The following is a 14481-nucleotide window of genomic DNA, read 5'->3' on the forward strand; positions in this document are numbered from 1 at the left end:
CCCTCCTCTCTCACCCCCCTCCTCTCTCTCCCCTTCCTCCTCTCTCTTCCCCTCCTCCTCTCTCTCCCTCCCTCCTCATCTCTCTCCCCCCTCCTCCCCCCTCCACTCTCTCCCCCCTCCTCCCCCCTCCTCTCTCTCTCTCCCCCCTCCCCCATCCTCTCTCTCCCCCACTCTCTCCCCCCACTCCCCCCATCCTCTCTCCCCCCCCTCCCCCCCTCCTCTCTCTCCCCCCTCCACCTTCATCTCTCTCCCCCCCTCTCTCCCCCCACTCCCCCCTCCTCTCTCCCCCCCTCCCCCCCTCCTCTCTCACCCCCTCCCCCCCTCCTCTCCTCCCCCCCTCCTCTCTCTCCCCCCTCCCCCCCTCCTCTCTCCCCCCCTCTCTCTCTCCCCCCCTCCCCCCCTCCTCTCCCCCCCTCCTCTCTCTCCCCCCCCCCCCCTCCTCTCCCCCCTCTCCCCCCCTCCTCTCTCTCCCCCCCTCCCTCCCCCCTCTCTCCCCCCCCCCTCCCCTCTCCCCCCCTCCTCTCTCTCCCCCCCTCCTCTCTCTCCCTCCCCTCCCCCCCCTCCTCTCTACCCCCTCCCCCCTCCCCCCCTCCTCTCTCTCCCCCCCTCCTCTCTCTCCCCCCTCCCCCCCTCCTCTCTACCCCCCTCCCCCCCTCTCCTCTCTGCCCCCATCCTCTCTCTCCCCTCCTCCTCTCTCTCCCCTCTCCCCCTCCCCTCTACCCCCCTCTCCCCTCCTCTCTCTCCCCTCCTCTCTCTCCCCCCTCCTCTCTCCCCTCTCCCCCCTCCTCTCTCACCCCCCCTCCTCTCTCTCCCCTCCTCCTCTCTCACCCCCCTCCTCTCTCCCCCTCTCCCTCTCCCCCCTCCTCTCTCACCCCCCCTCCTCTCTCTCCCTCCTCCTCTCTCTCCCTCCTCCTCTCTCACCCCCCCTCCTCTCTCTCCCCTCTCCCCCCCTCCCCCCTCCCCTCTACCCCCCCCTCTCCCCCTCCTCTCCCCCTCCTCTCTCTCCCCCTCCTCCTCTCCCCCTCTCCCCTCTCCCCCCCTCCTCTCTCTCCCCCCCTCCTCTCTCCCCCCCTCCTCTCCCCCCTCCCCTCTCTCCCCCCCTCCTCTCCCCCCCTCCTCTCTCTCCCCCCCTCCCCTCTCCCCCCTCCCCTCTCCCCCCCTCCTCTCTCTCCCCCCCTCCCCTCTCTCCCCCTCCTCTCTCTCCCCCCCTCCCCCCCCTCCCCCCCCTCCCCCCCTCCCCCCCCTCCCCCCCTCCCCCCACTTCCACTCCCCCCCACTTCCCTTCCCCCCCACTTCCCCCCTCCCCCCCCTCTCCCCCCACTTCCCCCCTCTCCCCCCACTTCTCCCCTCTCCCCCCACTTCTCCCCTCCCCCCCACCCCCCCACTTCCACTCCCCCCCACTTCCCTTCCCCCCCACTTCCCCTTCCCCCCCACTTCCCTTCCCCCCTCTCCCCCTTCCCCCCCTCTCCCCCCACTTCCCCTTCCCCCCCTCTCCCCCCACTTCCCCTTCCCCCCCCCTCCCCCCACTTCCCCTTCCCCCCCTCTCCCCCCACTTCCCCTTCCCCCCCCCTCTCCCCCCACTTCCCCTTCCCCCCCCTCTCCCCCCACTTCCACTCCCTCCCCCCCACTCCCCCCACTTCCACTCCCTCCCCCCACTTCCACTCCCTCCCCCCCACTTCCACTCCCTCCCCCCCACTTCCACTCCCTCCCCCCACTTCCACTCCCTCCCCCCCCACTTCCATTCCTCCCCCCCCACTTCCACTCCCCCCCCCACTTCCACTCCCCCCCCCACTTCCACTCCCTCCCCCCCACTTCCACTCCCTCCCCCCCACTTCCACTCTCCCCCCCCACTTCCACTCTCCCCCCCCACTTCCACTCCCTCCCTCCCCCCCCCACTTCCATTTCCACTTCCACTCCCCCCCCACTTCCACTCCCCCCCCACTTCCACTCCCCCCCCACTTCCACTCCCCCCCCCCCACTTCCACTCCCCCCCCCACTTCCACTCCCCCCCACTTCCACTCCCCCCCCACTTCCACTTCCACTCCTCCCCCCCCACTTCCACTTCCACTTCCACTCCCCCCCCCACTTCCACTTCACTCCCCCCCCACTTCCACTCCCCCCCCCACTTCCACTCCCCCCCCCACTTCCACTCCCCCCCCCCCACTTCCACTCCCCCCCCCACTTCCACTCCCCCCCCCACTTCCACTCCCCCCCCCACTTCCACTTCCACTCCCCCCCCCACTTCCACTTCCACTTCCACTCCCCCCCACCACTTCCTCCCCCCCACTTCCTCTCGGTTCATTCTGTGCTTGCTGCCTGTTCTCGGCGGGTTTAGCCCGCCTGCTTCCGCGCTGTCCGCTTTTGGGGGAGGTCCGGGCCGCCCCTGATTGATGGGTTAGCTTAGCTCTCCTCTCCCTCCCTCCCTCTCTCTCTCTCTCTCCTTGGCGTGTGCGCGCTCTGATTTCTTGTATTTTTTTTCTGCCTCTCTCACCCAGGGCGAGCAGAGTTGGAGAGTTGGAGTTCTGCGGGATCCCAGTGTGGGCTGGATGGATGGGAATGGGAGAAGGGACGCCCCATTCGGCCACCGGCTCCTTGGAATACTGACCATGGTTCTGTGGCTCCCAGCAGGTAAAGCAGAGACAGTCTGCAGCACAAAGAGAACTTGCAAATGCGTCCGTTTGCCTCTCGCTCTTTCACTGTGTGTGTGTGTGTGTGTTTTTAAAGTTTGTTTTTTTGCGTGGGCTGACCTTAGAATGTGTCCCCCCATTTCAGATGCAGAAAGTTTTTCAGACAATTTGTTTATTAAAGTCCTTGCATCCCTCCAAAACAAAAACTCATTTAAACGGCCTTCGTGTTGCTATTTTTTTTGGGGGGGGGGCGCGGGTTGAATGGGGATATCCCTTTAAATTTCAAAGGGGCAATCAGACTCACGGTATCCAAGAGAAAAGTTTACAGGGTTTTTTTTTTAGAAAGTTGTTTAAAGTCGTTACCATCTGCAAAAAAGGCGTTGAGCCCTGGATTGTTGGACAGAGATTTTAAATGTTTTATTTCTTGGGAATTGAGGCCAGTGTGAGTGAAATCAAATCCTTTTCTTTGACGTCATAAAACGAGCGATGTGTTTGCAGAAATCCTCGTTCTCCCGAGCTGGAGGTTTGAATTTTAATACAATCCATCATCCCCCAGAAGCAGATCTCAGATGTATTTTTGTTTTGCTCTGGGAAGGATATCACAAAGACCCCTAATTGCAAACTCTGTTTTGGTGGGGGGATGGTAGCGTGAGCAACTTTTTTTAAAAAAGAGCATGCACCAGAAACTTTTGCCCCGTTTATTTTACAAACATCCCCGTGTGGACAGACTCTCATTACAATGTGCTAGCCCTTTTTTTTGTTAAAACGTAAGCCTTCAAGATAAACGCATTTCGGTAAGTTCAAATCATATCTGCGTCACTCTAGCAAATATCTCTGATCACAATTTTAACTTCTAAGCAATTTTGTTGTCACCTTCACTTGAAGATCCACCCTCAATCTTAAATTATTTCATAATTTGGGGTTAAAAGTGACTGATAAACGCGTCCGAAATACATTTATACTTTAATTTGATCAAACCGCCCAGACAGTCGAAATTGTCACCAATGAGACTGATTATAAGGTAGACGATAAATATTATTACTGCCTTACAGTGTACGTTGTCTGTCAGAATTTTTTTTGAAGGATTGCGAGAACGCAGTGCGAACTATAGGAAACTGCCTCCCACGCAGGAGTTCATAAAATGTTTAAAAGCAGCTTCCAGACTCAGTATAAAGTCTACGCTGTGTAAAATAATTTTAGTCTGCACTTGTTACTGTGGCTTTTGCGTGCACATTTTTCTACGGTGTTTAGATTTCTGAAGTGTTCAGGTTTTTTTCTAAATAAAATTACTGTATAAAATATTTCACATATTTCAATATTACTCCTGTTAATAGTCAGGGAATTTGTAAATTTCGGCTGAAACAGTCTGATTCTTCCTAGATCAGAAGTAGCTTGACCCCAGGAAGTGTCTGGGCAATATCAGTGATTAGGTTTGGAGATCAATGATTTTGTGTTTGTGTATCAGTGCATATCTTACTGTGTATTGTGCCTATTCAGTGTCTCAGTGCACCTTTCAAATTCGTGAATTCATTCCCTTTTCAAAAAAATTCTTCTCTCAGAGTTCCTTTGTGGGAAAATCTGACTGCCTTCACTGAAGGCTTTGTAGTGGTAATTAAATGCGCCATAGAATCCAAATTGCCCATTCTTTCATTGTGAGGGAACAGTAACAATTGATTTGCATTTTTCTATAAATATTTATTTTTAAAAGGGCAATGGCATATTGTAATCACCGATATTGTAATTAGCCATTTATTTAAAGTCACAGACACCCTTCCCCCCGCCCCCCCCCCCACTATATGGATAAAATGTGAATTTTTTATCCAATCCAAGGTAATATTTTACTTTATATTTGCTTGAATTTACCAGAGGAAGAATGCATTTGACCACAATTGTTCATTCAGCAAAAACTGATTTGTCTGCCAGAATAACTTTTTAGAAAATGTTTTTGTTTGTTGTTTTTGACTGCAGAGTACAGTGTTAAAATTTCTGAAGAATCATATACCTGTGTTATGTGAGTGCTGGTTGCGTCTTCTGATTGCCGTCAAAATGACAGATTTGTGTCCACATTCCATCACCCTTTAGTGTGTGACCCTGCAGAATGTGGCTTCCTCTTTAACTCCAGGTCTGTTAGCAGAGCAGCCGGGGGTTACAGTTGGCCTCAGCATCTGAACTATGGGATGGGGAAAGTGTTGAGTGGAAATTGGCTAATGTTTCTGGTGCAGACTGCAATCCAAGATTCCCGTAGTCGAAGATAACTAAGTGTGGAGCTGGTTGAACACAGCAGGCCAAGCAGCATTCATCCAGCTCCACACTTTGTTATCTTGGATTCTCCAGCATCTGCAGTTCCCATTATCTCTTCCCATAGTCAAATGCAGGCATCAGGTGCACGGATTGACATGGCAGTGAAGTCCCTATTGTTGAATAGCCTGTCAAGATGATGATGAACACCCACTTAGGTAAAACAGCAGAGAGGAGTTGAGTTCTCTGGAACTGGGCCATGGCAAGAGCCTGTGCCAGGGTTTGGAGGAAGTAATCAAAAAAGAATTCTTAAAATAAACCTACGTCAGTTATCTATTTCTGAAATATGACTTGCTGTTGAACCTCAAACCTAAAGGTTATTGTACTGGGATCAAAATGACTAACCTTAAAAGCAGCCATTTACAAGCAAGTTAAATTTGTAATTTACTAATTTCAGAATTATGCCTTTTCTCAGATTTGTTTCATATAAACAATAATTAGCATTTTAAAATTGAGTTACTTCAGTATTGTGGCCAATGGATTTAATTTAAGGAATGAAATATGTCATTATCTTTCTCAATAAGTCACAGACGAGCAAGAGATTATTGTATGTTAAGACATTGGAGCATCAATGTCTTACTTTGATGGGAAGATTGAGCAAGCATGGTTCTTGCCTGCAGTTAATGAAATGTGTTAATGTTTGACGAGATGTTGTAGCTATGTTCAGAGCTGTGCTTTAGGAGTAATTTCACCACCTGCTGTGGTGCAGAGTGATACAGAACAGATTAGCCCCCAGCTCAGTTTCTTCACTGTGGAAACTCGGCTTGTTTCACATTTAACATTGAGTGGCCTTAACCAGGGCAAAGCCAATGAACCAGAGTTTGTCGTCCATGTTTTTAAACTCAAACCCACAGTGGCAATGCCTGTATATTTGGGCATAAGGCGAGGGCAGGTTAGCTTCAACTGTGATCCCTTCAGGGTCAAATATAGACTACCCAGCCCTTTGGACAAGTTGCTACAAAGCTCCTCACACCTTTTAAAGCCCAAACTAATGAAAGTTGTCATCTTTAAGGAAAGAGTGAGACAAATTAGAGGCAGACACTTTTGAGAAGAGATTTTTTAATAACTATTCATTTCTCATTCAGAATCTCATTTTAGTATCATTTTGCATCGGGCACCTTTCACTAGCCCAGCTGCTTCTCCCAATTGGGTTTCCTAATCAGCTTCTGTCGCTGAACAGAAACAGCTGGATGGACTCCAGGCATTTTTGTTTCGAAGCGCTGAAACCTGCCACTTACAACTAGGATTAGGAACTGTGTGAGAGATTTCTTGTGGAGCAGCCTTCACAGTACCTGTCAGAAATCGCCACTCTGAATAGGCAGGATTTTACTGATGCGTAAAAGTGAGGAACCTGTTCAGATTGCAACATCAGGGCATCCCAGGGAATGAAGCTGCAAGAGGGACGCTTATGGAAAGAGCACACACACGGTGCCAATACCATGGGAGCCCTATGGATAGTTGAGAGGACTAATCTCTAAGGTTTAGGAGTGAATATTGAATTGAATATTGGCTGAGCATTTCACCGAGGGTTGGCTTGAGACACCTTCTGACTTAGTCGTTTGCTGGGAGCAGTGATCAATGATGGGGTTAACATCGCAATCCACTTTCCTCCTACACTCCAAATCTTCAGCACAGTTTTGTGTCTGTGTGAGAAAGTGAGTGTTGGGGTGTGGGTGGTGGTGGTGTGGGGGTTGTGGATAGAGATGGTGAGGCCAACTTTGGAATCTCAACTACAGTGAAAACAGAAAGCAGGGATTAACCCCGGGTGCTCACTGGAGAGTTGAGTAGCTCCATGTGAACGCCTTGTTAGAAACACTGCTGAGGGCACTGAAAGACCTTAATGGCTGAGAAATACAATTTGCTTCTGTACGAAACCTTGTAGAGCTTTCCCAAATTGTTGACATAAAGCTATTACATGCCATAACACAGATTGTCAGCTGCAGATCAGTTCTTGATAAATCCAACTTTAATCACTTCATAGCCGTGAACCATGCAGTGCTCATACTGACTCAGGACTCCATCTCCAGATTCGGCTGACATTTATAAGATGCATATGCCTTCTGCTGTGATTTCTGATGTCTCCTGACTCCCTTGAATTAGATTTGCGTCCCAATCACCCCCCAGGTATCGGTTTAGTTGAGACATAGCTTTCAATTCGAGAGACAGGGTGGGAAGGTGCTGCAGGGCACGATGAGGAGAGAATCATAAGCATGGTACAGCAGAGGAAGAGAGCATTCAGCCCAGCCTGCCTGTGTCTGCCTTTTGACCAAGCTGCCCAATTAGTGGCACTCCCCTGCTGCTTTCCTGTCGCTCTGTCAAATGTTATCCCCAAGTCGTTATCCAATCCGCTTTTAAACATTTTTATCGAATCTACCCCGGCCACTCTGTCCGGTTCTGTTTCTGACTGCTGCATACACTTCTCATTTTCCTTTGCTTTCATGCCAATTATCTGTGTCTGTCCACTGCCCACCCTTCTGCCCCGTGGAACCTTGTCTTCTGATTTATTCTACTCAAACCCTCCAGGATCTTAAACCTTTTTTTGCCAGACGTTCAGGGAAATGAAGGAGAGACGTGAGATGACAATGAGTTTTAAAGCCTTTAAAGATCGGAAAAGAAAGGGAACACAGAGGGAGGTGAAGGCATGCTGCAGTTTGCAAATCCCCCAAGAAAATGCATCGTCGGTGGGAAGAATGTCAATTTCATCTCGGGGAGCGGGGAGCTCACTTCAGTCAGAAATGCAGTGTCAGTAAATATAAGATGAGGAGGATATCTTAAAATGGGGGGGGGAAGAAATGATTCCAGGGACCTTGAATTTAGGACATAAATTATCTGTTTTAAACGGAGCTGTGAATTAAAGTGGAAGCCAATGTTTTATCTGCCCTGGCATTGTCTTCCCAAACCCCATTCTCAGCTATGTAGCACAGACAGTATTTATATTTTTGTAACCAACAATCGATAGGCTTTCCTTTCCTGGTGTCACTGGGAACTGCAACCAATATAACCAAGACTCTCAATCAGTGACGCCCTCTTTGTATTTGGTAAGGTTAACCAAGCTCCAATGAGGGTAATGAGGGATGGTCAACAGATGTTGACCTTGTCAGAGACCTCTCCTGAAATAACAAAGATAGGAAAGGCTAAATTTTGGCCACAACACCTTAATACTGGGTCAGTCCATTACTTGTGCAATGTTCTTAATGCGTTCCTTCAGTTTCTTCTGACAGCTGTGACAGACCTGTATTTCCAATATTGTGCAGTGGTACTCGGGTGAAATGTTCTCTCCACACACCCAACTGAGTTTGGAGGGGCATCATTTTTGTTTGTACACCGGGTTGGTGTGTCACAGCTCACGCAACAGTGTCCCCCTGTCCCTTCACCATCCCCTCACCTCCCCCTCCCCCTCCCCCTCCCCCGAACATAAACCCCATTCTCAATGTTACCCAGTCAACACCAAAAGTTGGTGAAGTAGCGGATACTGAAGAACGTTGTCAAAGGATACAGCAGGATATAGATCAGTTGGATAGAGAAATGGCAGATGGAGTTTAATCCAGACAAATGTGAGGTGATGCATTTTGGGAGATGCCAAGAGGCAAGTCCACATTAAATGACAGGACCCTTAGGAACATTAATATAGAGAGGTATCTTGGGATGCAAGTCCACAGCTCCCTGAAAGTTGCAACATAGGTCGATAAAGTGGAAAATAAGGCATATAGCATCTTACCTTCATTGGTCAGTGCATTGAGTAGAAAAGGTGGCAAGTCATATTGCAGCCGTGTCAGACTTAATTTCGGCTGCATTTTGAGCATTGTATGTAGTTCTGGTTGCTACGCTATAGGAAGGATGTGGAAGCTTCAGAGAGGGTAAAAAAAAGGTTTACCAGGATGTTACATGGATTGGAGTGTATTAGTCACAAGGAGAGGTTTGACAAGCTTGGATTGTTGGAGCATCAGAAGCTAAGGGGGCAACCTGATAGAAATAGATAAAGTTTTGAGAGGCGTAGGCAGGGTGGATAGTTGGAGTCATTTTCCCAGGATGGAAATGTCAGACACTAGGGAGCATAAGTTTAAAGGGAGATGTGCAAGGCAAATGTAAACATGGACAGTGGTAGTGGGGTGGAATGCGCTGCCAGGGGAGGTGGTAGAAGCAGATATGATAGTAACATTTAAGAAGGATTTAGATGGGTTTTCTTTATTTATTCAGTTGGGGGATGTGGGCATTGCTGGCAGGCCAGCATTTATTGTCTGTCTGTAGTTGCCTTTGTGAAGGTGTTGGTGAGCTGCCTTCTTGAACTGCTGTAATCCACCTTTTGTGGGTTGACCCACAGTGCCATTAGGGAGAGAATAAAGGGATACAGACCATCTGCAGACAGATGGGATTAGTTTGGAATGGCACAGTCAGCACAAACATGCTGGGCTAAAGGCCTGTTCCTGTGCTGTACTGCCGGATGTTCTATGAGATCACAAGTAGAGACTGTGACGGTGTCTGTTATCTAGTTCTGAAGACAAGTGATGCTGAACTCAAAAAGTTAAACCCTGTTTCTCTCTCCACAGGTGCTGCCAGACCTGCTGAGTTTCTCCAGCATTCTCTGTTTGTGTCTGTCATTTTGTTCTCATCCTTCCACTATCAGATGTTTTTGTGTATTCGGTATTTGTGTCTGATTGAGACTGAGACCTCAGGGGTCCATTGGTAGTGAAGGTATAGAGCCTTTGTCATTCCTGTAGGGCTGGGAGTGAGTGTGCTGTACTGTCCCAGTATCAGAATAACAACTGAACATCCGTGCTCAGCTGGTATATGTACTGATGTAAACCCTGGTCTGCTGAGGATTACCTTACAGAGGAGCAATGGTTTAAGTGCTGCGATCAGCCTCATTTAACCTAGGAGATCATAGTGTAGTGGTAATGCCACAGGCTTCAGAATCCAGAGCTCTAAGATCAAATCCCACCCAGCTGGAATTTAAATTCAATTACTGTAATCTGGAATCAAAAGCTAGTCTCTTGAAACCATTATTGATTGTTGTAAAAATCATTCTGTTTTACCAATGTCCTGTAGGGAAGGAAATCTCCTGTCCTTTCCTCGTCAGGCCTGCACGTGACTCCAGACCCACAGCGATGTAGTTGAAAACCCGCCACAAGCCTCAAGGGCAGGGATGGGATGTGCTTCCAGTGATGCCCACATTCTGTGGAAGGACAAAGGAAAATGATACTAATGTTGTGGTTTGGAAGCAGAAAAAAAAACACCTCTTGGTTGTGATTTTATCCCAGTGATTCTTGTCAGTTTTCACTACTAAACTCTGGTGCTTCTCGCAGTCGATTAGCGATCCTCAATTCTCTGTCCAGTGGTCTCCTGGAAGGAGACGGTCTGTAACAAAGAGTGTGTGGAGGGGTGGAAGAGGGTGCAAAATTGGGAAGTTAGCACTGACTGACTGATTTGTTTTCACTTCTGCCCACAGTCAGCTGCCAGTGCAGGATTCTGAAGTGCAATTCTGAGTACCTTTCTGCAACCTCTGGACTGCACACAGGCGTGGAAGAATCGGTGGAGTTCTGCATCGCTTTGCGAGCCTATTCCCAGTGCACTCGCAAGACCGCGCGTGCCTGCCGTGGGGACCTGGCCTACCACTCTGCTGTCCACGGCATCGAGGACCTCATGAACCAGCACAACTGCTCCAAGGTGGGGCCCACGCAGGCCCCCCCGCGGACGCAGCCGACCTCCCTGGACTGCATGGTGCACTCGGATGCCCCCGAGGTCTGCAACTACGAGAAGAGCCTGCAGAGGCACGGGCCGCACCCCAACTACACGCACTGTGGCCTGTTCGGGGACCCCCACCTTCGGACGTTCACTGATGCCTTCCAGACGTGTAAGGTCCGCGGGGCGTGGCCGCTCATTGACAATAACTACCTTTTTGTCCAGGTCACCAACGTCGCTGTGGTCTCAGGCTCCAGTGCGACTGCCACAAGTAAGGTGAGAGCATGGAGGGAGGCGCTTCCACAAAACCGCTCTTTGTTCACCGTCTCACGGGGCTCATGCCTCACGGAGAAAGGAGTCAAAGCTTTGCACCCTTCTCTCTGTCAGGACTCATGCAAGAATACTGACTTTCAGAGGGAACAACAATTTATAACTGCATGAGAAAAGGGTGCTGCTTGAATGATCAAGGTGTTGCCATGGAGTGTGCACCAGGAGCCACCTGGGGTGGGGGAAGGGGCAGTGGTTACCTTGGTACATTGTCCTCAGCAATGCCCTTGACTTTCACTCGCTTAAAATCAGCAACATGCACTGATGCACCATAAGTTGTTGCCCCCTAAACCAAACAAAAAACCGAAAGGCTTTGTGAAGAAGTGTCCCTGTTCTGAAGTGTTAACTCCATTTCTCCACAGATGCTGCCAGCCCTGCTGAGTTTCTCCAGCAATTTCCTGTTTCCATTTCAGATGTTGCTCTGTTTGAAATGTTGGCATTCTCTTGTCTGTCCTGGTGAGAGCAAGACAAAAACAAAAGCTTTGCTGTATCTGCTTTTCACCAACAAGAGCCTGTCCCCGATGAAGACAATCTTAGCTAATCGAATAGACCTCGCATATGTTGGAAGGGTTAAGTTGCATTCACAATGGTGTTCAACAACACAGACCAGAGCAGTATATTTTCAGATTTTCTAATGTGAAGGGGAACCAGTGAGAGGTGCTGGGATCTAAATGATCACTTACTGCATCCTGATTTTTCCATTCATGCCATAAGTGAGCTTTGTTTTGTAGAAACTGAAAAGATCACATTTCAAAGTGATCCTCAGATCTGTCATGTGGTTCCTGCAGCTATATCTATCAAATGAACTTGCACTCTACGCAGTAAAGACCAGACTTAATTATCTGTCCTTGCCACCTTGGCTGGTTGGATGCTGAGGGCAGCATTTGGGCACTGGGCAAAGCAAGAAATGATATTGGTTAAGGCTGCCCAACTTCTGACCCTGTACGGTAACTGCCTCCAATTAAAAAACATACTTGGTACAGATGTGGAGTGTACAAGAAAGGAGAGAAGATAGGCCTGTTTTTATACAGCACCTTTCATGGGTGCTTAAGAAATAGGAGCAGAAATGGGCCATTTGGCCCTTCAAACCTGTTCAACAAGATCATGACTGATCTTGCACCTTAACGGAACCAGCACTAAATTCTCTTTTTGTCCCAAAGCTGGTGACCTTCATCTTAAATATTTCAGGATATCTCCTATAGCCTGTTGGATTAAGTAACTCCACAGATTCTCATCCCTCACCATTGTCACAACCAACAAAGTATGTTTTTTTAATGTACTGCAGCAACACAGGGAGCAATTTGTGCACAGAAAGCTCCCATTAACGGTTGTGTGCCATTGAACTGATCTCCAGTTTTAAGGGTGGTGGAAGGAGAAGTATTGGCCAGAGTGCTCCTTTGCCTTTGTGCTTGCAGGATTGGTCCGTGGTATGTGATGCTTTCCACAGTCAAAGACCCTGCCAGCACTCGGCCAAATGCCATTGCTGGAACATTTACCAATACCCCTAAGCTGGCTACGTTCAGTGCGTTCAGGGGAAGAATGCGCGAGGGTGGTGTTGAAGATCTGCTTAGTGTTAGGTTTGCCTTGTGTGGTGTGAAGGATTTATGTGGAGACTGTCCCACTTCACTGTCTTGGGGTATCTCTAAAGTGTGGCTTATCACCATTACAAATCTGCCCGGACCTTTACCTGAACCAAAATGGGACAGTCACCCTGCTGCTACACGTTTTGTTGAGAGCAGCTAGTACGGTCGGCAATGTCCCGGAATGAAAGTAAAAGAAAATGCAAACTTTTGTAAATCCCGAGAGATAGTCACGTGAATTTCCTCTCCTTGGATAATCACTATTCACCCTGATTCATTTTAAACTGAAAACTTCGCTTACTTAGCTTATGGAAACTGTTTTGGATTGAATTTGATACAAGGGGAAGGATGTTCATGCAAGTGATGATAAAATGCATTGTTTACAAATCATGTACTAATTGGTTGTATCTTTGAACCAAGGTTGGCTCTGTGAGGGTGTTCCACTTTGAAAAGGTCAGCTTCTTCAATCAGGAGTCCACGAGGACAAAAAGTGACCCTGGATTTAGTATATCAGTGATCTCAGTACAGCAGGTCATACACCCTCTAAACTACCTCATTCCTCAGTGGCATCATAAGGTTGTAGTGTACATAAGGCCATAAGACATAGAAACAGAATTAGGCCATTCAGCCCATTGAATCTTCCACACCATTTGATCACGGCTGATATGTTTCTCAATCCCATTCTCCTGCCTTCTCCTATAAGCCTTGATCCCCTGACTAATGAAGAACCTATCTATCTCTGGCTTAAGTACACTCAACAACTTGACCTCCACAGCCTTCCGTCGCAATGACTTCCACAGATTCATCACCCTCTGGCTGAAGAAATTTCTTCTCATCTCAGTTCTAAAGGGTTGCCCTTCATTCTGAGCCTGCGCCCTTAGGTCCTAGTCTGTCCTTGTAATGGAAGCATTTTCTCCATGTCCACTCTATCCAGACCTCTCAGTATTCTGTAAGCTTCAATTAGATTGTACCACCCCCACCCCGGTCATCTTTCTCATCCATCAAGTGCAGGCCCATACTCCTCAACTGCACTTCTTATGGCCGGTCCTTCCTCCCCAGGTTCATGATCATGTTGGTATGGGTTGGAGGCCAACACTCACAGCAATTACTCAGCTCTCAACAACAAAAGCAGAAGTTGCTGGAAAAGCTTAACACGTCTAGCTGCCCCTGCGAAGAAAAATCAGAGTTAACGTTTCAGGTCTGTTGACCCTTTCTCAGTCCTGAGCAAGGGTCATCGGACCCGAAAAGCTAACTCTGACTTTTCCTTCACAGAAGCTGCCAGATCTGCTGAGCCTTTCCAGCAACTTCTGTTTTTGATCCAGATTTACAGCATCCGCAGTTCTTTCAGTTTTTAATCACTTAGCTCTGCTGGGTGAGATATATTGTATGTGTGCCTGACACCAGGCTTTGAAACAGCCGCTTTACTCCCAAATCCATCACACCAAGAGATGCCCTGGGTGATGGTGGAAATCAATAAGGGACATCCTCAAAGCATTCTTAACAGGGGCAACCAAACATGTCGTCTCATGGGAGACCCTCGTTTGGGACCAAACAGATTACAGAAGACTCATTCAGGACCGGGGACAGGCACACAGGGGTTTTGTCAGTCATGTGCAGGGGCAGGGATGAAGTGGGTGCTTCTAACACCCATCTCAACAAACCCTACACAGACAGCCTGCTCCATGGGATGTGAGGCTACAGGTTGTGCATTGGCCATATCAGCAATCTCGGATCCTGTTGATGTGGGGTAAGGGGACCAGGTCATCCTCAATCCTGAGAGCTGCAACTGAGAGTTAGAGGGGGCTGAGAATGTGTCACTGAATATTTGTGTGTGTGTGTGTGTGTGTGTGTGTGTGTTGGGGGTGGGGGGGCGTTGTGGGCGTGGGGTGTGTGTGGGTAACATGAGACACAGTCTGAGTCTGTGTGTGTGTGGTTAACATGAGACTGTCTGTGTGGTGAACATGAGACAG

At 49.0% G+C, this 14481-nt stretch overlaps 1 protein-coding gene across 1 annotated transcript in view; it reads left to right on the plus strand.

Moving 5' to 3' along the window:
- The window catches only part of LOC125467288 (repulsive guidance molecule A-like), a 47455-nt gene that overhangs the window by 18737 nt on the left and 14237 nt on the right, over positions 1–14481 (plus strand). Inside the window, exons 2-3 of the mRNA XM_048562937.2 lie at positions 2496–2628; positions 10372–10880. Of these exons, the coding sequence (XP_048418894.2) occupies positions 2496–2628; positions 10372–10880 (642 nt within the window). The remainder of the gene's footprint in view (positions 1–2495; positions 2629–10371; positions 10881–14481) is intronic.

This window comes from Stegostoma tigrinum, chromosome 33 (assembly GCF_030684315.1).
Source record: "Stegostoma tigrinum isolate sSteTig4 chromosome 33, sSteTig4.hap1, whole genome shotgun sequence".
NCBI classification, from domain to species: Eukaryota; Metazoa; Chordata; class Chondrichthyes; order Orectolobiformes; family Stegostomatidae; genus Stegostoma; species Stegostoma tigrinum.